The sequence below is a fragment of the Botrytis porri genome, assembly GCF_014898465.1.
Source record: "Botrytis porri strain MUCL 3234 chromosome Unknown BPOR_016, whole genome shotgun sequence".
Taxonomy (NCBI): Eukaryota; Fungi; Ascomycota; class Leotiomycetes; order Helotiales; family Sclerotiniaceae; genus Botrytis; species Botrytis porri.
Window position 1 is genome coordinate 99635 of NW_024066090.1, and position 26239 is coordinate 125873.

The 26239-nt window shown below is 44.1% G+C and overlaps 11 protein-coding genes across 11 annotated transcripts; 4 read left to right on the plus strand and 7 right to left on the minus strand.

The window, feature by feature from the left end:
* Positions 1-387: 387 nt before the first annotated feature.
* EAF01_010261 (uncharacterized protein) lies at positions 388-3793 on the minus strand (the record flags this gene model as incomplete). Its single annotated transcript, XM_038918518.1, has 5 exons — positions 388-727; positions 778-3441; positions 3494-3538; positions 3587-3632; positions 3682-3793. The coding sequence occupies 5 exons, from the start codon at positions 3791-3793 to the stop codon at positions 388-390; spliced, it is 3207 nt and encodes a 1068-aa protein (XP_038765743.1).
* Positions 3794-4092: 299 nt separating this feature from the next.
* On the plus strand, positions 4093-4967 carry EAF01_010262 (uncharacterized protein; the record flags this gene model as incomplete). Its single annotated transcript, XM_038918519.1, has 3 exons — positions 4093-4527; positions 4590-4731; positions 4786-4967. The coding sequence occupies 3 exons, from the start codon at positions 4093-4095 to the stop codon at positions 4965-4967; spliced, it is 759 nt and encodes a 252-aa protein (XP_038765744.1).
* A 434-nt stretch (positions 4968-5401) lies between these two features.
* Positions 5402-5865, minus strand: EAF01_010263 (uncharacterized protein; the record flags this gene model as incomplete). Its single annotated transcript, XM_038918520.1, has 3 exons — positions 5402-5446; positions 5504-5655; positions 5847-5865. The coding sequence occupies 3 exons, from the start codon at positions 5863-5865 to the stop codon at positions 5402-5404; spliced, it is 216 nt and encodes a 71-aa protein (XP_038765745.1).
* Positions 5866-8508: 2643 nt separating this feature from the next.
* Positions 8509-9432, plus strand: EAF01_010264 (uncharacterized protein; the record flags this gene model as incomplete). The annotated part of the gene is made up of 1 exon (XM_038918521.1): positions 8509-9432. One exon carries the CDS (start codon positions 8509-8511, stop codon positions 9430-9432), a length of 924 nt encoding a protein of 307 aa, XP_038765746.1.
* Positions 9433-11199: 1767 nt separating this feature from the next.
* EAF01_010265 (uncharacterized protein) lies at positions 11200-12678 on the minus strand (the record flags this gene model as incomplete). The annotated part of the gene is made up of 2 exons (XM_038918522.1): positions 11200-11850; positions 11911-12678. The coding sequence occupies 2 exons, from the start codon at positions 12676-12678 to the stop codon at positions 11200-11202; spliced, it is 1419 nt and encodes a 472-aa protein (XP_038765747.1).
* Positions 12679-14273: 1595 nt separating this feature from the next.
* On the plus strand, positions 14274-16237 carry EAF01_010266 (uncharacterized protein; the record flags this gene model as incomplete). Its single annotated transcript, XM_038918523.1, has 5 exons — positions 14274-14525; positions 14597-14783; positions 14839-15111; positions 15181-15646; positions 15709-16237. 5 exons carry the CDS (start codon positions 14274-14276, stop codon positions 16235-16237), a joined length of 1707 nt encoding a protein of 568 aa, XP_038765748.1.
* A 786-nt stretch (positions 16238-17023) lies between these two features.
* EAF01_010267 (uncharacterized protein) lies at positions 17024-17692 on the plus strand (the record flags this gene model as incomplete). The annotated part of the gene is made up of 1 exon (XM_038918524.1): positions 17024-17692. One exon carries the CDS (start codon positions 17024-17026, stop codon positions 17690-17692), a length of 669 nt encoding a protein of 222 aa, XP_038765749.1.
* A 1392-nt stretch (positions 17693-19084) lies between these two features.
* EAF01_010268 (uncharacterized protein) lies at positions 19085-19637 on the minus strand (the record flags this gene model as incomplete). The annotated part of the gene is made up of 2 exons (XM_038918525.1): positions 19085-19335; positions 19406-19637. The coding sequence occupies 2 exons, from the start codon at positions 19635-19637 to the stop codon at positions 19085-19087; spliced, it is 483 nt and encodes a 160-aa protein (XP_038765750.1).
* A 233-nt stretch (positions 19638-19870) lies between these two features.
* Positions 19871-20266, minus strand: EAF01_010269 (uncharacterized protein; the record flags this gene model as incomplete). The annotated part of the gene is made up of 1 exon (XM_038918526.1): positions 19871-20266. One exon carries the CDS (start codon positions 20264-20266, stop codon positions 19871-19873), a length of 396 nt encoding a protein of 131 aa, XP_038765751.1.
* A 734-nt stretch (positions 20267-21000) lies between these two features.
* EAF01_010270 (uncharacterized protein) lies at positions 21001-22408 on the minus strand (the record flags this gene model as incomplete). Its single annotated transcript, XM_038918527.1, has 4 exons — positions 21001-21256; positions 21310-21983; positions 22036-22192; positions 22317-22408. The coding sequence occupies 4 exons, from the start codon at positions 22406-22408 to the stop codon at positions 21001-21003; spliced, it is 1179 nt and encodes a 392-aa protein (XP_038765752.1).
* Positions 22409-23815: 1407 nt separating this feature from the next.
* Positions 23816-25976, minus strand: EAF01_010271 (uncharacterized protein; the record flags this gene model as incomplete). Its single annotated transcript, XM_038918528.1, has 4 exons — positions 23816-23890; positions 23947-25029; positions 25079-25253; positions 25303-25976. The coding sequence occupies 4 exons, from the start codon at positions 25974-25976 to the stop codon at positions 23816-23818; spliced, it is 2007 nt and encodes a 668-aa protein (XP_038765753.1).
* Between the last annotated feature and the right edge of the window lie 263 nt (positions 25977-26239).

The window sequence follows — 26239 nt, forward strand, 5'->3', positions numbered from 1 at the left end:
AGCGATATCTTATACTACATACTTCATTGGTTTCCTGCGTAAACATAAAGCTTTGAAAAAATAAACAAAAAATAACGACTCCAGTTACAATTATATGAATCTCAAAGATTTATGGTATTGCCTATTTCATATGTCATTCGGCCTGGGTGCCAAGAACTACCTAAATATGTGCAAAAAAGGCAAATAAACTTAACTGGGTTATCTCCTCCATTTCGACTCCAAATCATGTCGTATTGCTTTATTACTTTCACCACTCTCGCATCCTGCTGATATAACCATACAGATTAATAATTGTACACCACCGAAACCTCTCCATCAAATCACATCTCTTTTCCACCCCCAAGATAAACCAAAAGTTCCCCGCAAAATCCCCCTCCACTAGTCCATTTATTTCTTCCCCTTCTTTGCACTAGCACTCGCCTTCTTGACTGGCTTCTTCTTGGGTTTCTCCTCTTCCTCATCTTCGTCATCAATCATACTATCATCTTCATTACTCTTAGCCTTCTTCTTCGCTGGCTTCTTGGCCGGCTTCTTTTTAGGCTGCTTGATATATTTATCCTTATTCAAATCGGTCTCTTCATCATCATCGACTGGTTCCGCAATGACTTCTCCGTCGTCTTCTTCCTCGAATGCTTCTTCCAAATCTGGTTTCATGGCGGCGACCTTGGCGGGTTGGAAGACGTTACTTGCTTTCATAAATGGAACAGGATGGGAACGTGCGTTATAGCTTTGGTTCGTTAGTATTGTTAAATTTGAGAAGGATTGGTGGAGACTTACGATCTTGTGAAATTGGCTTTAGTTTGGGTTTCCAATTTGACACCTTCCATATCTTGTTCTCCAACACCCAATTCCATGATATAGTCCCAGTCTTCCCTGGTCAGGAAATAGCTGTCCATGAGATCGATCACATCTTCCACGGAATCTCTGCCCTCGACATCGAGTCGGCGAATGAGCTTGTCCCAGAGAACCGGCAAATATTGTTGTCGAATTTCATGACGGTCTCCAGAAGATCGCAGTCGCATGTGTGATTGGATTTCCTTCACATAACGAGATAGCTTTCCATACTTGCTATTGTTACCAAGCCAAGATGTAAAGTTGGTTCTTCCGATCATCGAACCAGATATAAAGCTTGATGGTCGAACTGTACTGAAGACTGCGTGTGTAGGCATAAGAGACCATTGTTGTTGGGACCCGTGAATCATTCGATCGACTAAGTCACCGTCGCTAATACTCTCTGCTGCTTGATCTACAAGCTGAAGTACTTTGAGTCTCTGCTCTTTAGGTGTATCGGAGCTGCTGGCTAGTTGTGGCTTGGTATTCAGGTAGTTTTCTTGGATCATCAAGGGTGTAAATTCATGATCGTTGAAGTAAAGCTCAATCTTGTCGTTCAAGGTAGATTTGCTAGCAGGAGAAAACATATGACCACCAAGGAGCTGACTAGTTATGTCCCATGGCTTAAGAACAACATGCTTCTCCCAAGCCTTTGACATTTCCTTGCCTTGGTCAAAATTCATGGCTGTTTGATCAAGTTTGACTGTAGATATCATGTTGATGATCTGTCGGATATCCTTGTTGCTACCCTCGATAAGAGCATCGATGACTTGAACTGGGAGCTTCATACCTTCTCGATGACAGATGGTAGCGATACGTGAACGAACCATATCAACCGTGGGTCTCCTGAATGGCATGTCGAATGTCACAAAATCAAATGGCTTCATCTTCGGAAGCTTGCGGTCATTACAGATCAATATCATGGGGATATCGGTAGTCTTGCAAATTTTGGCGAGAGCTCCTACACCACCTCGATCTCCAGATGACATACCATCTACTTCATCCATGATCAAGACCAATTTCTTCTTGGTCTTATCAATATCTTTCCCGTCGCCTGCGAAATAACCTAGAACAGAAGTGTTGTTCAGTACTTCACTCAGCCCAGTTTCAACAAGTTTTTTACTTCGAACATCACTAGCGTTTCTCTCTAGTATATCATAACCAGCAAGTTTAGCAGCCAAATGTGCCGCAGTTGTCTTTCCGATTCCTGGCGGACCATGGATAATAATGGCTCTGTAACCTCCAAGCCCATCCGCACCCCTCTTTTGGAAATTGTACTTGTGTGCAGTCTCCCACCCCTTAAGCCAAGCCTGAATTTTCTCAACTTGTCCTTTATTACCACAAATTTGATTCATTTGCGTTGGGGCGTACTTTGTAGTCCACAATTGGGATGACGTCGGCACTATCGCTTTGCGGGGAGCTGCTGGTATAGAAGATTTTCCTTTTGCTGCGGCAAGCTTTTGAGCTTCCTTTTGAGCTTTCTCCAACTCCGCAGCCTTTCTCCGCTCCTCTCTATCCATCTCAGCCGCATCTTCTCGAATCTTCTTCTCTTCAGCTGCTTTCTTTTCGTTGTTCTTCTCCGCAGCCTTTCCGTCGCCACCATTAGCAGGCATGGTTCTTAAAAGATGAAAGATACCATGTTCGTTGATGGTCTTAATTTTTAAAGTTTCTATCTTTCTGAGTTTACTCGGGCCAGCATCTTTTCCAAGTACAACGAAATTTGTTTTGCTGCTTGGTGCACCAGTGATTTTGCCTCCATATCGCTTGACGAGCTCTATTCCCTCGTCTCTTGAGATTGTGTCAAGCATTCCCGTGAAGACAAATGTCAAACCTGCCAGGCAGTTTTCAGCACCTTCAGGAATTTCCGCGCAACCTGCAGCTGGCGGGGCGCCCGAGTTGCCGCCGCCTCCACCAGCTCGCCAATCAAACTTGACACTGTCATCTTTCGGAGGAGGAGTTGGGGCTCGAATTGTTGGAACGCTGTCTAGGATTGCTTGTATACTCGAGCTTTCTGGAGCGGATGCTTTCTTCGGCGGGGCACGAGGTTTTTTGGCGGGTAGTGGCTTTGAGCTCTTGCTATTAGAGGGTTTCTTAGCAGGAGCAACGTCTTCCTCATCCTCGGATTCTAAATCGATAGATTTACGCTTCTTGCCATTCACAGCAGAAATCGTCCCTGGCTTCTCAACTATCATCATGTCGTCATCGTCATCGTCATCATCAGGTACAACAAAAACGTCGTCATCGCCTACATCTTTCATTTTGATATCTTTATCCTTTGTGGTTGGCACAGACTTCGACTTTGACAAAACTCTCTTGGGCTTTGGTAGGACCTCCTCGTCGCTATCAATTTCGACATAACCGTCAACCTTTCGCTTGCCTGTCTTTTTTGCATCTGCTGCAAATATATCATCGTCTTCATCGAAGTCATCATCGTCGATCACCTTGTGTACTGCAGCCGCCGTTTTCCGAGTAGAAGACCGGACATTCGCTTCGACTGGCGGTGGTTTTGCCTTAACAGGAGTCGATTTCACTTGTTTAGCTTTTGGTTTATTGCTCGAAGCAAAGAAGTCATCTGCGGTTGTTTCCTTTCCTTCAGGCTCTGGATTTTTTCTAAATTATCGGGTCAACAGTGTAAAAAGAGGAGAAAGTGGGCAAATCATACATTGATTTCTTAGGCGCAGCTTTTTGGGGTTCGGGCTTTTTTGGCCTGGAAAACTTTAGTAGGAGCTTAGCAGGATTGCTTTGAGAAGCATACACTAGTTCTTCGTCATCTTCGCTATCTTCAATAACCTTGCGACTTTCTATATAATATCAGTACCGTTAAATAGCCCAAGAATTTGAGCAACTTACTGCTCTTTTTTTTCTTGGAATCTTCCTCTTTCTTGTTTTCCTTTCCTCGAATGGGTGTAGCCGTAGAAGTTCCAGGTTTACCTCCAAAGAAGCTTCTAATATCCGCAGGCATACTGGGCGGATTCAGCAATAGCTCGCTTTGGAAATACTACGAGTTTTACAGGAAAAAAGTTCGTTGATAGAAGCAATTGCAAGAAGAAAATGATGGTGGACCGTAGCTTGTATCTTTTTGGTTACCTACAGTACGGAATACGCGACGACCTGACGCGGAAGTAACGCGTTGCCACTTTAAATTGATTTTGTCCAAAAATACTGCTGCCTCGAATATTAGGTGAACACGATGAACCAGCGAGTTTGATGTTCTAGGATTTCTTTAGATCTGGTCGACAATAACGTCCATAGCCATCCACCATGAAGCCTCAAAGTTTGCAGAGCTTCACGGCTCAATTTGGGAGGCTTTCATTAGCCTCCAATACAATGCGACCTCTTGGTTCCATCCTAGCCCAAGCCTCAGCTTTCTCCGCACCTTCGAACCACACTTCTCCTCAGTCTTATCGCCCATTTTCTAGCACAGCCGTCAATTCAGGCAATTGGCTTCTGCCTACCATGCCAGAAAAAAAGAGATCACGGAAAGGAAGACCCCGTGTGCCGACGGGAGGATCAGCTAGAGGTACCACTTTAGTATGGGGGGAATATGGATTGCGAATGTGCGATCATCATCGCCGTGTTAGTGCGCAGCAATTGAAGGTTGGAGAGGATGCTATTAAGGTCAGACTGAAGGGTATGAGATATCGATTGTATAAGAGAGTTGCTGCCCAAATTGGTGTATACAGCAGTGGCAACGAGGTAAGCACATGCGCCAGGAATATATCTAAGATCACAAGAATGGAGGCCTAATGGTTTCATAGGTTCGTCAAGGTAAAGGAAAAGGTTCCTTTGATCACTGGGCTTCCAGAATTGCTGTCAGCAAGATTATATTTGAGTTGAAGGGAGATGTGCACGAACAGGTCGCAAGAGATGCGTTTCGATTAGCAGGCAATAAAATGCCAGGTCAGTAAACATGAAACCCATATCCTTCTCACATACTTATCTGTACAAATATAGGTCAGTATGAGTTTGTCAAGAAAGGGGATCCTCCGGTCGTTGGAATCACAAAGTTAGATGGAGTCACTATGGAGGAATTGAAGAGACCAAGAAGAAAGATACCTTTAGACTCGATACCTGTCGGCTCTACTGCAGAAACTTTACCATCTAGTGTTTCCACGTCGACCTCACCGGATGCTTAGGACGAGGAAATGTATATTGTATCATAGAGCGTATTGGCATTTCTAGCCCATAAATGAATGGAGATGTACAAAATAACACTCCAGATTGCAGTAAATGTTTAACCAGAATAAAGGTATGCGGTTTTATGCAGAGGTCTTAGTATACTGTCAGTTCCAGATAACTTAGAACAGTCGACACCCTCTTTTCTAGATATGTCATGCGGCACGGCCGAGGAGCCTCAAATCACAATATTAATACATATTGGCAACTCAGGGCTTCCCAAGAAACAGAACTATGAATTTGTGAATTCCGTTATGATGTCAATGAAGATTCATTTTGATAGAGTGAAATACTCCATCCCAAACCAAAAGCATGCCTCAATAATCAACCATATTGAACGCCACAAATCCTTATTTGACGCCAGTGCCTTTAACCCAACGTGAATCTCTCCACTCTATTCAGATTCCGATTCATCTTCGACCTGCGTCTCCTTAAGTGCCTAGCAGGTAACCAAGTCAGCCACACCAAATACACCATAAACGTAAGGCACACATACCTTTTCCAAAAGTGCCTTCAAGTGTACCAATTTACTCTCTTGGATAAGCAAGGTTTCATCATCTAGATCCTCGACGATATATTCATGATGCGACTCTGCATCTATCTTGACAATGAGAGATTTGATAGATGGATCGCACTCCACAAGGGTGCCTTGATTTCTTGTTAGAAGAGTTACATTTATGTAATTCGAAGTAAACTTGTACCAGACTGAATGCGCACTTGCATCATCTGTCGGTGTATACCTCGAAGTGTTCTAGAGCAATGGCTGGATGATCAAGGATCAAAGAATCAAGCTAGTGATAGACGGGTAGATGGCATGGTGAAAATTGGCTGGTACATACCTCTAATTGCTCGTGTCATGATGGATGTTTCTACAGTTTCCTTTTCTTTTGATTTCTCAGAACCCTGAATCCTCGTGATATTTAATGTGCCTTTTTGATGAACGATGAAGGGTCTGTATTGATACAAAGCAAGTCGGCTGTACTAAGTGGCCCGTGCAGACGGGGTTGCACCTTTCCTATTACGTATTTTTGGGATAAGAGTGCAACAGCAAGCTTCGGGTCATGCTAGTCTGCAGTGTGGATTTACAGATTTCATGGTAAAGTTGTATAATTACTTATGTGGACAAATCTCATGGGCTCGAGATTTTACATTGGATTGCTGTACTGTACCTACAGTCCTCTGTGAGCACTTTTGCAAGTTCTAGTGTGTTCGAACTCAGGTTACATGGTGGTATTGTACTACCCTTTCACGAACGAATGCATTTCTCTACAACCTACTAGATACGGTCTAAAACATCTAATACAAATATATGTACAAAGAGTTTCTGGATCATATCGAACACGCCGGGCAATTTGGATCATCAGTTCCTCACGATAATCGCATACCCCAGATCTACAAATCGTAGCATCCTAGGCTGATGAATCTCGGTAATGTTTCCCCTTTTATATGATGTACCGGTTATATCTACCTACTCATAAAAGTCTAAGATTGTTGTGCATTCTTTCAACAAGAGTAAATTGCATGCTCGAGGACACTTGAGAGGACATTCCGGCAATCGTTCATACTACCAAAGGAAAATAATCTTCTGCGTTTTTCTTTTGGCGAGGATAAAGGGAGGAAGGAGGCTTTTGGCTTTTATCTTCTGATTATATGTTACTGTTATAATCTGGAACTGCTGCGAATATTCGACGGAGCATAAGATCAAAGCTTACTGAATTCAGAAATTTAGACCTTAAAGTAAAGTCAGCTCACTGCTGGACAAAATCTTTGATCAGTTGACTCAGTCTATGCCAATGGTTATTCGATCTTGCATAGTTGCTGGAGTCTGAATGACCGAATACGTCTTCGATATCAGAGTCATATCGTGGCCCATCATCCATAGGTATATCAGCAAAGTGTCGCATTTTGTACGGTCAAAATTATACCTTCTCGGTCACCTAACAATTTTGAAAGCCTTGTTTGAGACACCAGGTCTCCTGTTGAATCTCTCATGCGGTCTTGCAATATAAGTCTCTAACGGTCGACGTCTATGTATATCAATAATATTGTGGGTTTGTTGATATAGTGAAGAGCTTCTGCTCTAGCATTACCCACCTTGTCACTCAGAGCGTAGGGCACTTGCCAAAGGGTGTACAACATACCCAGGCAAAATAGGTCATGGATGCTCGGAATCAACCTGCATGAATGATTCCTTGATAGGTATTTTCTATCAACGATTGACCATCAACAACCGGTCGTCGAAATCCAGCCTCCCAATCGGTACCCACAAAAGCATCTACAAAATCTTGAGTATGCCCAGTAGCCCCTCCTTGGAATCCTCCAACCCACAATGATCAAATCCCCCATTTGCCCTCTGTATTCCCTTCATGGACCCCTTTAATCGTTACCTCTTTCCTGCTTTCACCGCGTGCCTAATGCCATGCATATATCCCAGCACTTCATCATCCCCAGCCTCACAACCCCATGTATGCACTGCCTTCACAAATTCACGCCCGACGAGCACAGCAAAAGTATCACAATGCCAGCTTTTTCGATCATTCCTCACCTCTTTCATAAATCCTGTGACTCATTACTCGAGTTTGTATGTTATCGATCCGCTTTACATCTCTGTGTTTTGGGATTCAATGTTGAAACGCCTGGCTTCGCGAGTACCAAACTAGATTTATGACGCTTGTCTTTCAATCTGTGGGTTTTAATACTTCTTCCACTTGGAATCACATTAACAACAAGCCCTAGTTTTGGAACACATAACTTCCTTCTCATGTTGAAGCGTAGTATAAATTGAAATAATGAATGTTCTTTGCATGTTCTTTGCATGTTCTTTGCATGTTCTGTTTGTTTTATTTCGAAAAATGAAAATCGGCACGGAGAGAGCGGAATACACGCCGAGCCCGTTTATCCGAGAGCTGTTCCCTCAACTCTGCTCCAATTGGTCAATCTCAATACAAGCTTCCTGGGCCACCGTCACCGGCTATTTCGGAAAGGGAAAGGGAAAGGGAAAGACCAAGCAAAACACAAGGACAAACTGACACACTTTGAATCCATTTTGTCTAGAAGGTACGTGGTAGCAACAGCCATAATGAGGCGTAAGTGAAGTGTGAGGATTTCCGGTACATATTGTATTACGTATCCTGGGTAACGTTATCCGGATATCCTCCTTGATTTTTTTTATATTGTTTATATTATTCTTCCTTTTCTCCTTCAGAAAAAAGTATACAAGCAAGGCTGACTTTGCCATCTTACCCAGCCTTTCTTTATACTCACCAGCGTGCTTGTTCGTGGTTAGAATTCGTACTCGTACAAACAAACGCGCGGGGATACCTTGCTTGCCACTATTTGCAACTGCGGAAAAACAGCTCATACAATTGCAATTCTTGATTAATACAAAAGAAGGTTTGGAATGACGAGTCTACCCTAACAGAGCTATACCTCTATCTTTCTGTCTTCCGAGCCAACTTGACTTCCTTTTTCACTCAAAATAATCATCAAATATACATAGACATGCCATCACAATATCAGAAAGATGTCTGCCAATGTACCAACAGTCAACGATTCTCCTCAGTCTTCCTCGTATTTTCAATAATCTTTCCTAAATTCTCCTGCGCACAGATCCCAAACGCAGTGCCAACGACATTCATCACTTCAGCTATCCCTCCATCATCTACCCCTCACATCTCAAATCTCCGTCGACAAATCTCCTCCAGTACAAATCCTGACGGAGAAGATTCATCAAGACATGTCTACAACTACTATTTCGTAATAGTCGCTGTTTTCGTAGTGATCGTCTTCTTTCTTCTCCTATATATTACCCAACGACGAAAACGAAAGGCACTACTCATACGAAATAATGGTCAGACAGCTTTGGCTCGCGATGTACAATCATTTGCAGATTTTAGAACAAGATTTGGACCGAGAAGAGCGGGAACGGGGCTGATGGGTATGACGATGGGATCTGTGGCCGCAAATAGAGAAAGACAAGAGGGGTTGGATGAGAGGGGTGAGGCGCCCCCGGCTTATGTGGAGGGCGACAAACCGCCGAGTTTGAGGAGCGAGGATGGGGTTACCATGGTGGTTTCTCGCGAAGATCATGCCAATGAAAATGGCGCATCTAGTGTGTCGGCTGTGGGGGCGGAGACTACCAACAATTCTTTGGAACGAAATATATCGAGTGTGGAGTCGAGACTATCTGCGGAGCTTTCCCGACCTAGCGCTACGACTGCGAGTAATTCAGCAAGACGGACATCGATAGGGGGATCATCGACACCAATTACAAGCGCAGCAGATTCGAGTGAAGAGGTGGGATTGAGGCCATTGAGTCGAAGTACATCGGCGCGTCCACCGTTAGGACCGCCCACATATTCGGAGACCTATCTAGGCGGGCAACCCGATATTACGAGACCAGCTGCCGTGGTGACCCACAACTGATTTTGTTCAAATGGGTGATTGATGAGTGGAATTGGAACTTCATTTGAAATGTGGTGTGAACAGTGATGGAAGTAAGATGATTGAATTCACACACAAACGATTTTCATATTGGATGTTTTATATGGGTTATCATAGAACGGCAGCTCGACTAATGAGGATACGGACGGCACGGTGGGATTGGATGAGGTTCTGGGTATGGAATTGTATATGGAATCCACAGGATGCGAGGGCTTTGCGAAGGCGTATTTTACGATTATGAATTTTGGGTTATGAAGGATCATTGCGATGTGGTTATTGTGTAATATAGTCGTGTCTTAATATGTATATCAAGGTCAACAACTTTCTGATTCTAAAATGAGTTATTGACTAGATGTCTAATGATTTATGGTATGAGGGATTAGAACGCATCCGCATATTCTAAATTCGCCTTCTCTCTCCTCCTAATGCGAGTAGTTCCTCCTTAGTACACCTCTATTGCCCTCGTCTGGAAGATGCGGCTATCAACACTACTGAGGACTCAGCATCTCACCTTTCAAATTTCACATTCCACAGCCCTTGAAAAAACAATCAACCCTCACACCGATCCCCGTAAACCAACATTCAAACCCTAGTACCCACCAAAATAACAAAATATATCCGTTCCCCTCACAATGATGGCTCTTCGTTATATATAATATAATGTATACATACTAAATAGGTACTATTACAGCGCCCCCCATACTCCCATACTCCCATACTCCTCCACATTTCTAATTTTTCGCTTTGAGAGATTTGAACGATTCAACGAATTTAAATGGTGGAGATATTGAAATGCAGGAGATTGAAATGTAGTGGGTGGGATGGGATTAGAAGAGGGGGAAGTGGAGTGGATGGGTGAAAAGGGGCGGAGAATAGATAGGCGAAAGGCGAATTAAGGAGGTGGGGAAGTGGATCTTTTGGGGGGGAAGGGTGGAGGTGGAAATGGATGGGGATTTGGGAATCGATTTGGGGATTGTGAGTTGGGAATGGATTTGGGGATTATGAATTGGGTTGGATAAATAGATGGATAGAAGAGTGGATAGAAGAGTGGATAGAAGAGTGGATAGAAGAGTGGATAGAAGAGTGGATGGATGGTTGGTTGGATGGTTGATGGAAGGGATAGGTAGGTAGGGAGTGTTTGTGGGGTGTATCGGTTATGTGAAGTAAGTGAAGTGAGTGAATGGAGTTGAAAGTGGAAGCTAAGGATTGTTGTGTTGGCTGTTGGTTTCTAAAGAGGTAGACATTAAATCTTAGGTGGCGGAGATGGATTGGAAGTGGAATAGTGCGGTTGGGTAGAGGACATAGGATATCAAGATCTTTCTCGGGGTTGTAGAGAGAGAGTTTTTGGTAAGCAGAAGGAGGAATGGAATGTATGCAGAGAGTTTTTCTGATATGTCTTGTACTTGGTTGGTAGACATGGAGTAGTGAACTATGAAGAGTATGGGTGGGATTTTATATCTAAGATAGACTATTTTTCAAGTAATGGAATGGTGGTGGATTTATGGATATCACTAGGTTCAGACATGTGTGGTAAGGAGAGGCAATGCTGAAGAGATTGCGTATGGTTCTCGTATGGCTATTGTGTGGCTGAGGTTATATACCAGTCACTTCGGTTCTGTAAAGAGGGAATCATGTGCATGTTAAAACATAGGTAAATTCATTGAGAATTATGAAATCAGCTAATTCCTGAAAACGATTTGGTCGTTGGAGAAGAGTGTGTTAGATGTAGGAATTACAGATGATGCTTTGCTACCCCCATCCTCCGATAAATTCAAAGTGTTGCTTGTCCTCGTCATTCTTAAAGTCCCATGTAAGATCTTGTGACTCAAGTTCTGCCAGCCTTGCCCTTGCCTTTTGTTTCTCTGTTGTCAGATAGAGGATGTAGTTCTTCCAGGGTTTGCTCGGTGCGAGAGGCAATTCTTTAGCGACGAGATTCTTGCGCATAAGACGATCTTCGAGTAGTAGGTGAAAGGTATTTCCATGGTAAATGTGTTCCAAATGGACGGCTTTGTCGAAGGTATTATGGCCTCCGGGTAAAAAACATTGCAAATAGGATAATCTCACTCTCCTAAGGGTCAAATCACTCTTGATTCCACCAAAAACTTCTCCCCAGTCGATGACAGGTTCTTCTAAGAAACAAAACATGAGCGTTAGGCTTCTCAGAGTTCTGGCATGTCTTCGAAGAAACTCGGTGAGCGATGATTTACTGCCCGCCATACACCAGAAATCCAGGCTTTTCAAACATGGCATTGTTAGACCCACTATGATTTCGTCCCAGTCGATTCTCGTCGAGTCCGTGATAGCACAGTTTTCTGTGATGAAGAGATATTCGAGATTGGATGTAGCTTGTAGTAGTTGCTTCAATCCATGATTAGAATTGGAAGAAGGATTCTTTATATCCTAGAGATCAAGATGGCGAAGATACCGAGCATCCGGCCCATATGGAAGTATGGTGTTTACGCCAATAGAAGCACCGAATAGGGTATTTATATTAAATTCTTCAAGGCAGAGATGCTCTAACTTCGTACCAGCGTTAGCAGCAGCGGCGAGAAATATTGAAGCTTCTTTGTGATACCTCGCATCATGACACATACTGTTACAGAAAGCTGGCGGAGGCTTGACATCCAACAGTAAATGATCAGATTGTTTAGATTCACACTCTATCACAGTGAACCTTTTCAAGGAGCTGAGTTTTGGCAGCACTTGTGAAAATACGAAACTACTGTATTCGCTCTTCACCATCAAGTCTTGTTCTTCACAAATCTTGTTGCGAGCTTCGAAGCCACGAACCTTCTTGGTCAGGGACTCCGATCCTGGCTGTAATTCCACTTCTCTCAGGACACGGTTGTAATCATCTTCACCAATTGCCCTCATTCTCAACGGATCGTAGTGTATAGCCAGGACACGTTTCGACATCCTGGGATATTTTGAGATATATAGTAGTTTTTCGAAACTCTCTCTGGTGAATATTACGTTTATATTTTCGACGAGACGATCCATACCAGCTGCGGCGCAAACATTGCTTATTAATCGAAAATTAATTACATCTTTTTGGGGGAGGCAATCGCAGATAGCCTTGATGGGTAAAACCTCAGCAAGTGAAGGGCCAAACCCATCTTTTGCATTCGTGCTCATTGTGGCACTAAGGTGGGTAGGAAATTTATTACCATCAGATACAGTTTCTAATTGTCTGCTTGTTGGCAGAACATCCATCCCTTCAACAGACATCGTGTGTATGTGCAATTGACGTTTTTGACTCGAACATCTGTTAGACCTCAGGATGAGAGATGAGGAGAAATGTGAAGTTGGATATGAGAGACAACAGAGTCTTGATCAGAGTGTCTACAATAGGCAAATATCCCCCGAAAAACTTGCTCAGTTAGATAGACTGTAAGAAAACGAGGTTACTATGGTTGTGTTGAGTTGAGGATGTAGACTGTACTTTCGAAAGACTTATCCACAGGAAGAAAGTTCACCTACAACTTCATACCACGGTACAAAGTGAGACCATGTGAGCGGGGTGAATACTTCATTCCACTTCTGATGAGTATTCAAACACCCGCAACATTCGATTTTAGTATCGAGGGGCTTCAAGGCTTTCGGGGGAACCGAGTCAATGTTCCAATTCCAAAATATCATCCTACTTCTATCCGTCAGACCATTATTGAATCTGGATCTATTCAGAGATTCATTCTCGTAGTTCCAATGGTATCGAATGATGTTACCAAGGCTTGAGCCTAACCAACAGATAGCAAGTATGAGAATATCTTGTATTCATCTTGAAGCCGTTGCATGAGTTCAAATACCCATTATTGATCGATGCTGCAATCTTTGGCATTGCAAACTTCAGCAATTCGTATTGTTTGTAAATAGGAAAGAGTAAGAACATCTGCAAAGAGTTAAAACACTCAGATTCCAATCCTGTCCCAATTTCACTGAAGGCATGTTTCCAGGATTCAGCACATCGATGAAATTTATACAGTACAGAACTGGTCGTCGCGAGTGAGAAATCCAGACAAATATTGATCGACACCGCTTTCCGCAAGTGTATTCTGCCACCAGCCAAAAACATGGATGTGAGTGGCAGCGACGTGAAATGTTGAGTAACCAGAAGTCATTATTTCTCAGAGTGACTCATCCTCACTCACTCACGTATCCTCTTTCGACCGTCATCTCCGCCGAATCTGGCGCATCTCTTCCCCGTTCTCCTCGCCTGCCGCATTTCGGCGGAAACTTGACCATGACACCAAACTTATCATATAATATCCAATTCATCTCAAGATCCTTTCCTTTTGATACCCAAATATGCACAAGCATGCTGACTACACGTAAATCAAATGAAGGTTCTTTGACCAGAGCGGTAAGTTGAGGTCGGACAGATGTAAGCGCTTGAAACTTGGCTCAATTGGTAACCGTTTGTTGGGTTATGGAATGCACTTTTCAACATTCTACAAGATTTGGTGAAGGGTTCGTTGTGATTCATCGGCGGAAGTATTGCCAGAGTGTGTCAGCGCATATACCGACTACTCTGAGTTCAAGCCGTCTCCGTCATACCATCTCTGCAAGGCGGTCTTATGAAAGGGGGTTAACGTCTAATACACGAGTGTGAGTGAGCTCGAGTGAAATGAGGAAGGAGGCTTTGTATAAAGGGGATCCCGTGTTTGCTATGATGAAAGAAAATACTTTAAATATCAATCGGGTTCACTTTTATCCATTCTCATTACTTCTTCGAATTTGAATTGCCATTGACTTACGATTGTTCATTCTACCTTGATAAAGATAATACAAAAATAATTTTACTGTCTCGAGACGACCGAGCAAAAATGGAAACCTCGAGGCCAACGACAGTGGTCTCTGATACCGACTTGGAGAAGAGTAGGGCACCTTCGATTAATGATTCGACATCGCGAGAGAAAAAGAACAGCACAGGTGGTGCGGATTTAGAAACTGGAGAGGTTAACAACAATGGCCAGGCGGTGGATGGTGTAGAGTATCCAAAGGCTTTTGCAATGGTGATGATAGTGACTGCTTTATCACTCAGTATCTTTCTTGTCTCTTTAGACATGACGATTGTGGTATGTATATCTTCTCTCCCTTTTGCTTTGCAGTCATCATATAGTCGAGTGCATAGCTAATATAATTCCAGGCGACAGCAATTCCAAAAATCACCGACCAGTTCCACGGCTTAGATCTTGTCGGTTGGTATGGTTCTGCATTCTTCCTCACACTCGGCTCCTTTCAGTCGACATGGGGAAAGGCATACAAATACTTTCCGCTGAAGATAACCTTCCTCATTGCCATCTTCATCTTCGAACTCGGGAGTTTAGTCTGCGGTACGTTTTCTCAAGTTCCGAATCGTAGCACAAACACTAATTCGAAAACTCGTAGGTGTCGCTCCAAATAGTACCGCTCTAATAGTAGGCCGAGCCATTGCTGGACTTGGTGGTGCTGGAATTGCCTCTGGAGCATATACAATCATCGCATTCGCAGCACCTCCCTCCCAACGCGCAGCTTATACAGGTATTCTAGGCGCATCTTATGGGGTGGCATCCGTAGTAGGGCCACTTCTCGGAGGTGTGTTTGCAGATAAATTGACGTGGCGTTGGTGTTTCTACATTAATCTGCCGATTGGTGGACTCGCAGGGGCTATCATCCTATTCCGTGAGTATTAGATCAGTTTCCCATATTCTGCATCTCAAACAATACAGGCGCTAATACATTACTTTCTAGTGTTCACTGCACCTAAAAATGCAGTTCCAACTCCTGCTACTCTGAAGGAAAAGATCTTACAAATGGATTTCCCAGGAACCTTTACAATCATGGCCAGTCTCGTCTGTTTCTTCCTGGCTCTTCAGTGGGGTGGTCAGACAAAAGCCTGGAAATCTGCCGATGTTATCGGTACTCTCATCGGCTTCGTTCTTCTCCTCATCCTCTTCATGATGATCCAATACTTCCAAGGCGAGCGTGGAATCATAGTCGGTCGTTTATTGAAAGAACGTACAGTTTCTGTAGGAATGGTATATGTATTCTTTCTCTGCGGTGGATGGTTCCTCCTTCTCTACTATCTCCCCTATTACTTTCAAGTCGTCTCTGGAGTTTCGGCGTCTCAATCTGGCGTGCGAAATCTGCCAATGATTATCGGTACCACCATCGCAACCGTTGTTTCCGGAGGATTGATATCTGCATTTGGCCATTTGTAAGTTTCATCTTAACATACCATCTTCCCAAAGTCCCTCCTCTACTAATACATTCCCCTAGTGTTCCATTCATGATCATCGGCGCCGCCGGCGCAACAATAGGCTGCGGACTCCTCTATACCCTCGGCATCGACTCCACCTCCGCACAATGGATAGGCTACCAAGCCCTCGCCGGTCTCTCCACCGGGTTCGTCTTCCAAATCCCCGTCATCTCCGCCCAAGCGACCGTTTCCCAAGCCGATCTCTCTTCCGCGACAGCGATGGTGTTATTTCTGCAAACCATCGGCGGTGCATTCTTCATCTCCATCGCGGAAGCGGCGTTCGCAAATCGTATCTTACATGCGCTTCCTCGGTACGCACCCTCGGTATCCCCAGCCCAGGTATTATCAGTGGGGGTTAGCGAATTGAGAAATGTGTTTGGAAAAGAGGGAGAGTTGATTGAGGGGATTATAGAGAGTTATTTGCAAGGAATAAAAGTTACATATGCGTTGGCGATTACGTGTTGCGGAATCGCAACGTTTGTAGCGTTCGGAAGTCACTGGCCGTGGAAGAACTTGAAAGGGAAGGCATCGATGGGTGGTGCTGCTTAGTTTGGGAATTAATAAGTAGATTACACGCAGGTAATTACTTATCAAAGGACTTTTTTTTACAAAGTTAATAGATAGGTTAATGACGAGGACTAGAGATATAGAATTAGGCATACATAGATTGCTATGATGTAAATGAGTAGCTCTTTTTGATCGAAATATTATCATACTCTCTCTTCTCTCAAAATTCATCTGTACAAAATCTATAACTAATATGTACATACTCACTGATGGGTATCTCTCCACTACTCCCTCCCTCTTCACAATTCCTAAAAGCTTTTTTACGGTCATGTGTCTCTCCCAGTAATTTGTTCAAGAGAGACGTCGGACGTCAGACTAACCACCAAAAGGGACGTTAGACTCTTGATAGCATGAAGCTAGTAACAATAGCTCCAACGATCATGACGCCCACTAATTTTTTCCCACGAGCAATTACATTTAGAAAAAAAAGAATTAGTTCTCGATTCCATTTCCTCCTTCATTTTTATTTCATCTCAGAGATCCCAAGAGCAGCTATAACTTTTCTTACCATTTAGATTTATTCATCCATCTTTATATTGGATATCCATCTTAGATTATCATATAAACTCGAAATACTTACAACTAGATATAGAAGAACTGACCACCTATCTAGAATACAAAGAACTTTCGAGACTTCGAAATTCGTATTCAATTCATATTCTTCATCTGAAGAGCGAACAACCATACATATAACTAACATCGCATAAACCTCATAACCGAGCCGACGAGATTTCCACCCTCCGCAAATCCTCATCTCAAACCGAAACAATGAGCGAAAGAAACGCTTCCGTTCCGGAGAACAACCCGGAGAACAATCCGGGTACCCCTCCCCGCAGTCCCCAGGCGGCGCCGCCCAACCGATTCGGTCCCCTCGACCCCCTCGACCCCCTCAACGAACAAGACGCCTACGACATGACGCCTCCCTCCTCCCCTCCTCCCCCCTACTCCCCCGCTCCACCCCCATACGTCCTCTGCACCTGCAGCTCGTGGGAAACCCCCAACACCCTCGAAATTCTCGGTTTCAACCCCGCCCTCTGCCACGAAATCTGGCGCAAATGGCAGCTACACAAGCGCCGAAACCCCGAGATTTACCAGAACTTGGATGCGCAGTCGCTCCTCTACTGCTATTTCTCCTTCACCTTCCAAGCCACCCAGCTCCCGTTCGTATTCCCCGGGTACGATCCTCGTCATTATCACGCGGAGATGTGTGTGTATTTGCAGAGGTGGGGAATCCGTTGTAATCCGTATTGTACACGAGTATGGAACGAAGAGGAGAGAAGAGCGATATGTGTTGATGCAGCGGCAAGGTGGGTGGTTCTGAGTTTGAGCGAATACTGCTTGGGTCACCCACCACCGAGATTTGTTTGGGGTGATATGGATCTTCGCCGACTTCAAAGCTTGTGGTGGATGACGAGTGCTGCGAGAGCAGTACTCTGAGGAGATGTTGAGGAGCGTGCGCATACTCGTGAGATAATCATCGTCTCATCGACCGCAAATATAGCTAACACCTGCGTAGTGATGCTTGTTGCAATACTGTAGATCTCCTGCGAGCACTGGCGTTGTAAAGCTTAAAGCTATTGGTCGCTTAACACACATGCCAGTATCGTAGTTTGCAGTCAGAGCCGCTACGCCCTATCGTATTAGCGACGATTTAATTTGAAACGGGATCAAGCAGAAACCCATACGAACTAAGCCAAAGCAGGATTAGGTATAAAGTTGGCATACCCTTTGGCATGTGGGACTGCGTCGCTTATCAACAAAGACTCTTCTGCGAAGAAAAACAGAGTTCTCGCCTCCCCACGCCGTGCCAGTACAAGCGGTCCCAGCGTCGTATCCCAGTCTCAACCACAATCCGACAATCAAAGCCCTCCAATCCTCGAATCCCATCCAGGCCCTCCTCAAATCATCCAAAAGATCGAACAAATCTCGAACATCGAACTACTTTCAAATATTCAAATACTCTCAAACGTTGCCAGCTCCTAAATACCAGACTGCGATACGGACTATCGCAAACAGACACCCACAATTATAACCCTATATATATATATTGAAGATGTCAATGATTTTGGGAGCTGGAGTATTTAGAGGAACGATATTGAATATATATAGGAAACCGACATTTCGGGATGGAATGAATATAAGAGGAGAAAAGGAGTGATCTTGAGAGGTGAACTAGTCGAGAATCATATATCGGATGGATCTGGACTATTGGTATTGTGTCTGAGAGGGGGGAAGGTTGAAACTTCTACTTCATTGTACACCCACTACTTGTTTTTTTAAAGGTATTAGGTAGTTGGATACAATGAAGAAGGATACAAGGAAGAGAGCGAAGAAGAAGAGAATACTACTGGCAGACTCCTGCTTTATTGTAAATCCACTATTTGTTGTTTAAAGGTACTAGGTAGTTGGATACAATGAAGGAGTGAGGGAAGGAACGAAGAATGAAACTGGCAGATTCGCGGACAGAGAAATGAGTTGAGACTGTTGAGAATGATATAGAATATAGAAATCAAAGCAATGAATTTTGCCAAAAAAGGTTGATAGTATCTTCCCCAAAGCTTATATGAAAAAAAGTATGCGCCGTGTGTCCGGGCTAGATACTCATTGTCACTCGACAGAGAGTACCAGGGTATTGTATCTGTATTTCCTTCCGAAAGAAGAAGCACAACCCCTCTCATATCCAAAATCTCCATTTCATCTTTCATTTTGTTTAATTCATCATCATTATCATGTTACCCAATCCCCAATGTCTCCCCCCCCAAGAATCAAAAGTCAAGAAACGCCAGGTATAAACAATCTCTTCCCTTTCTCTCTCCCTCTGTTCACCCCCTAACTCTCCACACTCAACACCTTCGCCCCAACCAATCTTCCCCCCTCAACCCCCACGACCCAATACTCAACTCTTGCTCCCTCCCCCGATACCATATAAACCCTCACATCACTCCCCTTACTAGCATCTCTCACCGCTTGCACAATCTGTTTGTATTGTCCCTGCGGATCCCACTCCCCAATATCCATAATCCGTATTTCTTCCGCTGCGTCTGCCGGAGCAGGATGGGCTATGAGTTTCGCGAATGTTTCTACTTCACGTTAGTACAGATACCAGGTGTTTTCCGAACTCCTCAATGAAGAGCAAGAAGACAAACAAACCTTCATCTGGCATTCCACCTTCACATTTCAGCGCCACAACAACAAAACGTTCGTCGGTATCACTGGTGTACCACGCATCCTTGGTTGCTCTAACCAACACGCTAGGTACATCCACATCATCATCCATTGTCTTGAACTCGGCTTTTTTATTATTGCTCGTAGCTTTTGATGTGCCGGCACTGGGATCCTCGTTGGCTTTATTGAGGAACGCCATGTAATCTTCGTCTGACATGTTGTCTGTGTAGTCGTTCGTTCGTTCGGATAGTATTCGAGGTTGTGTACTTGCGTGTATTTCCTCTGGAATTTTATTCTCCTTCGTATATTTGAGGATCGAAGAGCTATGCAAGAAACGTTGCTCAATTCTATATCTCCCCTCAAATCCAGGCTCTCGAATTCGTCCTTGACGAGACAACAAAGCAAAAGGAATCGCAAGCTTGATTTTTCCGTCTACGCAATAACCTCTACCTACTGTGTAGCGTCCAAAGCAAAATCTCTCTGCGACGTCGTCCTTAACCCCGTCGACAATTTCTGCAACGAAGCCCCTTCGATTTCCTTTCCCTTTCCCTTGTTTATTACTGCCTTTCCCAAATCTGCCTCCAACTCTGCCCGAGGCGTTTCGAACGATGGTAAATAACCTAATGATTGCGATCTTCCTTTTTCTGGACTAACTCTTTCTTCTAACCTCTCTGTTCTTTGTGTTCTTCCGCCCGTCTCACGATAAACACTCGGTGTGCGACTTCCCGGTGCAGATTTTGTTTGTTTGTTTACTTGTTTGTTCTTGTCTTTCTGTTTGCGACTTCTCTCAATAGATTCTTTGATGCTTCGATAAGGGATGGCGAGGACGGCGGAGAGTGCACCCATTGATATTGACAATGTAGTGAAACTAGTAAATAAAGCTAAGAAGAGAGGGGTTAGGGAAGGACCAGAGAATGTTGTGTGACTTCAGTGACGTGGGGTACTGGGAATCTCTCTTTTTTCTTGTTTGTGCAACTTAAGAATCTATATACAGGGATATTTGATGGGATGACAATTTTTACAATTGAAGAAAGATAGAGAGGAGCTGGGAGAGAAGGTAAAGAAAGAGAAAATTGCTTGAGATGGATTGATGAATGTACAACAACGTTAATTTTCCTGTAAAGAGATTTTATATAAGATCGAGGTACAGAAAGGCTGATTCAAGTGATTGCTAATGATAAAGCCAACTCATAATTGTTCCTAGGGTCTCAGTGAAAGGTTTGTTAAAATTTGTTGGAAAATACAAGGAAAAAAGGGGTCAAGAGGTCGGAGACAAGGTCCGTCAACTGCTATTCGTAAACATAATCAGATAAAGACCAGCTTGTAAAATTCTTTCACTATGTGGAAACCAACATTGCCCGTGTCATAGTTCTCAGTTCTCACAGTTGGCTATGCTCACCAAAATACTATCATAAGTTGAATCATTATTGAAATTATTGGATATCATTGACATTTCTTCATTGATGGAATGCTAGTATATCCATAGGTAATCATGGACTGCTTTATTGCACATATGATACCCCCACCGACTACACCTATCGAAACGTAAGAAACCCGAAATGCGAAACCAATTTTTAAATTTACGAGGATTGAGCAATGTCCTTCTTGAGAGTACCCAAGAATTGGTGCTTCTCCTCGGCGGTTTGGTAAGCACCGTGACCGAACTTGGAGGATGTATCGATCCATTTCAACTCAACCTTCTCCAAGGCCTTTCTTGAGGTGTGGACGAACATGGATTTTCTGAGAGTCATGACACGCTTCTTGACACCTGGAACGGAACCCTTAAGCATGATGAAGTCGTTCTTGACCTCACCGTATCTGACAAAGCCACCCATACTAAAATTATGTTAGTCGGTGTGCTACTGAAAATGGTGACTATCAAAACTTACGGGGTGATAGCCTTCTTCGAGACATCGAACTCGGTGGCGGCGTTGTTGGGGTCGTCACCACGTCCGATACGGTAGACCTTGTGGTTGCAAGAGGTACGATGATGGTATCCATCTTGACCAGCACGGGCAACAGTCCATTGGACGTGGGCTGGATGCCAGGCACCGATACAGGCGACCTTACGGAGACCCTTGTGTGTCTTTCTAGGAAGCTTCTTGGTTCCCCATCTGCTGGTGACACCAGAGAATCCGTGACCCTTGGTGACAGCGATGACATCAATCATCTCATCTTGCTCGAAGATGGAGCTGATCTCAACTGGCTTCTCGAAGAGACCGCTGGCGAAGTCAACCTTCTCAGCGACGCTACCTCCGTTAACTTGGATCTCCATCAAATGAGCCTTCTTTTGCTTGAGAGGAGTCTTTCTGATTTGGGTGTGGGCGAGGACACGGACGACGGTGCAGTACTTCTTGATGCGCTCGAGTTCACGGGTGATAGAAGATCCGCTGTTCTCGGAGTGCTTCTTGGCGTACTTGGTGAAAGCCTTCTTCTTGCTCTTGTACCAGTTCTTGTAGAATCTGCGCTTAACTTCGTCGCTCAAATGTTCGGCCCAGACAGTTGTAAGGGATCTGAGACCACGAGGAGTCTCAATGTAACCCACTAGACCAACAACGATAACCTAAAAAGATATTAGCCATTGGCTTAAGCCAAGCGGGCTGCGTTGCTCGTACCGGTGGTGTCTCAATGACAGTCACTGCCTCAACGACCTCCTTCTTGTGTGTCTTCGCACCAGGACGGTCGAGGTCGCGGACAATGGTAGTCATACCAGCCTTATAACCAAGAGTGGCAGTAAGGTGGACTGGCTTGGTCTTGTCATCCTTGGGGAAACTGTTTGCAATTGAGAAGTTAGTAAATGGTATCTTTTCTCAGAAAATAAATTTGCAGACGGATATAAATGAATTCGTAGAATCCCCAAAGTCGCAAGGAATGAAAATTGGGGTAAATGCTTCACCTCTTGACCTTTCCGCGGTGACGGCTTGCTCTCTTTCTTGGGAGATAAGCAAGAGATCCGTGACGGGGAGCTTCGAATTTACGGTGCGACATGTTGGCGGTGGTCGACTTCTTTAGGTGTTGAGGTTCAAGAGTTCAGAAGATTTCAATGAGAAAAGTTCACGAATATTGAGAGTGTGCGATTTCTCGGTTAGAATTATCTTAGCGTCCCAAAAGTGGTTTAGCGCTTAATTGAAAAAAAAAGTTCAGAATATTTGCCCCAGCGAGTCTTGGCATAAATAATCGAGACCCTTCAGTGCACGTGATCTGAATTCGCCTAGGTCTCTTGTCTCATGAAGCTTTGGAGAATTTTCGTACTGATAGATGTATTGGTATACTAAAATTGGCCGTTTATATTGTTGAAATAGTATACTATGAAGCCGAGGAGTGAAAATCGCGACCATTGTATATAGGACGTGTTTCTGCGTCTCCAATTTTCATCGTCTGCTTGTTTTGACTCTCCAAACTCCGAATATTGCAATCATAAATACCAGCTGAAGTGCGGTAGTTGAAACATTACGTAGTATCAAAAAAACGTGAAGAGGCCCATTGAAATATTATTGAAGTCTCTTTACTATCATGAAATTTGGTATTGGTATTGGTATATGGGTGCACCCTCTAAAAGTTTTCACTCCTCGCTCCTCAAACTCGCTCATTTCCTCACAAACTCTTAACCCGGATTTCCACCTCTCTTCTGAGTTTCTCTTATACACCCATTCATTCAACTTCGGCCCAGTCATTCCAAACTATTCATATCAAAGTCGATCAAACGATCCCACCCGCGTTGCAAAATCCAATCAAATACAATATCAAACCAGAGACCAAGCCAGCCAAGCCAAACCAATTGATCCACTCCAATCGGTTAAGTCAGTTAGTCAATCCATTCATTCGTTTGTCCTCACTCCCTCTCCCTAACTTCCCCCCAACCCCGCCAACTAATTTTTTGGTAAAGATACCCATCTAGAGCTCCGTTGTCTCTTTCTAAATTAAACACAATATTCGAGTTGTGAAGGTCACTCCATCTATCAACTCAAAAACTTGAACCGAAAACTAAAAAACGTGTAGAATATGAGCCGGTGGTATTTTTGTACAACAGCGATAGCACAAAGGCTTCAATTGCACTTTGAACATGTCCAACAACAGTTGGTGTGAAGCTAGAAAGGCAAATCAATAAACGTGCTTGATGCTGAAAGTATAAAACGCCGACGCCGCTATGCAATTGTGTATTTGGAGGCGAAGAAAACAAGATTAATAACAAAAACGCGCGCTCTTTTGTAATATCCGGTGAAAGAAAAGATGAATCGAAATCGCCAGGCGCCGCCATGTCCGACCGCCTTCTATATGTCCTTTGGCGCGTGAATATTCGTGCCACGTCTCGAGGGGTATATGATTCGCTTTTGCGCTTTTGCAAAGCAAAGTACGTCCTTTATACAAAAAGTTTGTGAAAGAAATGAAGAGTCTTTAGCAAGTGTCGACAAAAGAATTTGTAGGCCACGAGTAGCCAGTGTCTGACCAAGTCGTATGGTTTTGATTTTTCTAAATTAATTAGCATGGTGCTTTAAGCGAATGAAGAAAGTGATAAATCAACTCACGTATGCCTTTGGAAACTTTTCGATGTATTCGGTGGTTGGGTATCCTTCAGGGTCACAAGTGATCGATTCGGATCCTTCTTCTTGATATATCCGGAGGTAATCAAAACGCATGGTACCGGGGAATAGAGTGTTCAAATTAGGCATCATAACTTCGGAGAAACTGGTACCCATTCCCAAATTCATGATAACAGTCATAGGCTCCTCTGGCATCGTTCTTTGGCCAATGTTTCCGTTTGGCCTCAAGGCACGGGCGTCCATTTTCCAAGTGTACTGATCACCAACGAACCATGTCACCTCTCCCTCGGATCCAGGAGTATATTCGAATCCATACGTTTGATATCCATTGCCATCATACCAATCATTGTTGAGCCAAGTCACTGAAGACATAGCTTGTTGATAACTTCCACCTCGGTAAGAGTTTACAGAAGTCAGTTCGTTGTCATAAACCTCAACATAATTGTAATCGGGCATGTAGAATATGTCGAATGGTGCAATCTGATAAGATTGAGATGCGTACCCTGTAGCCGTTCCCCAGTTTTCCGTCATGAATGCAATACTGGCTTCTAATGCATCGATTTCAGGTGCTGATCGAGATTTGCCGCTTGAAGGGTGGGTTTGACCCTTACACGTACAAGCTGGCAACTTCATACCGGGCAACCAGTTCATACCATCCGTTGAACTTTGATTTGCTGTGATTCCATAATCGCATTGATCCCAATAGCTGTAGGGCCACATTCCTTCAGTGGTAGCTAGGTAGCCGGGTCGTCCCAAATTGCCCATAGTCCAGAAACCGGGCCAGAAACCGGGCCAATCTCCTCGGCCGGGTAATGATATACTAGCTTCCACACGACCACCCTTGAAGCACAGCTTATTCCACGACTGAACCATACCTGAGCGATAATTCAAGTTGTGATTTTGGAACGCGTCGAATTTAATGTTCAGAGTGCCGTTTCCGGTCGTTACAGCATCGGGGTCGTACCATTCCAAATCCTGAGTAGCACCATACCAGATATCCACGGCTTGGAAGAATGGATCATCGCCATCGTAGAAAGTTCGTCCATCGGTATTGAATTCGTCAGAAAACTAAGATCATTTAGCATTAAACAAAACTCCATGATGTAAGAACCCCTACCACAAGCTTCAATTTGGCGCCATCGTGAGCGGTCTTACTCTTGACAGAGTCCGGAGTGTCCGGATCTATAAGACCCGTTCTCACGTTTTTGAGAAGGGAAACTTTATCTGACAAACAATCTGCTGCCGCTGCACAAGCACCGTGAGTAGGATCGATTTTGTCTTTCACGAACGTACTAGACAATTGTTAGCCGAAGTTTTCCCAGCGATCAATTGAAAACATACACAACTGGATATGCAACGAACAAGGCCAGTACACCCAGGACGATGAAAATCAATCCTCCAACATTTGTAAGACCTCTCCGATTCCATATGTCGCACTTATCTAGGTCTTTATCACTTGGATCCGGGTTGTGAAGGTAATCATCTTTCTCAACATCTTCTGGGAAAAGTAATAATCCTGCAGATGGCATGATGTTATATTTTTCGGAAACAGTTTGTGTATTGATATTTTCATCATCGCTGTCGCCTGCTCTCGAAGAAGCTCGTGAATCATCAAAAGGTGAGCCAAATGGTCCCACTCGACTGTCTCGACTTCCTGCCTCTGAGCTCCAACTTGTTCTGCGTGATGAAAAGCCTGATACTGAGGGAGAAGGTAAAGGGTAGTCGGAGTATGATGATGATTGGTTGTTCGCTATAGGCCGTGATCTCGAAGGAGGAAGCAGCATTTCATTTGACTGAGCCACATCGGGTGAGCTATATACTTGAGGGGCAGCCATGCGTGACTGTTGCGAACCTGAGGTCGGTGGTCGCGGCGGCGGAATTAATTGCCTCGATTGACCAGGAGTTCCTGCAGTGGAAGGAGAGCTAGTAGATGAATTGAGCAGATCTCCACCACTGCCCGAATTGACTGTTATGTGAGGGGGCCTTCGCCCGGAGCCACTGTAGGAGTGGTCCATGTCGACGATAAATTCGAGCCCAAAGCAGAATCTTATGAGTGCAATAGCATATGCTGCGTCAGCCAAGGCGGTTGTGGTTGATGTTCTGGAATGTGGAATTCGTAACGGGTTCGTAAAATGGAAGAGTGAAAATAGATCAAGAACACGCTCAATCCCTCTCAAAGTTCTCGGGCGGCAATCAGCAGCAAGCTCAGATCAAATCGTGAAGTTCGAAATTCATGGAAGATTATCGTAAAGGGTATCGAGTGTCGTTAGTTTCAACA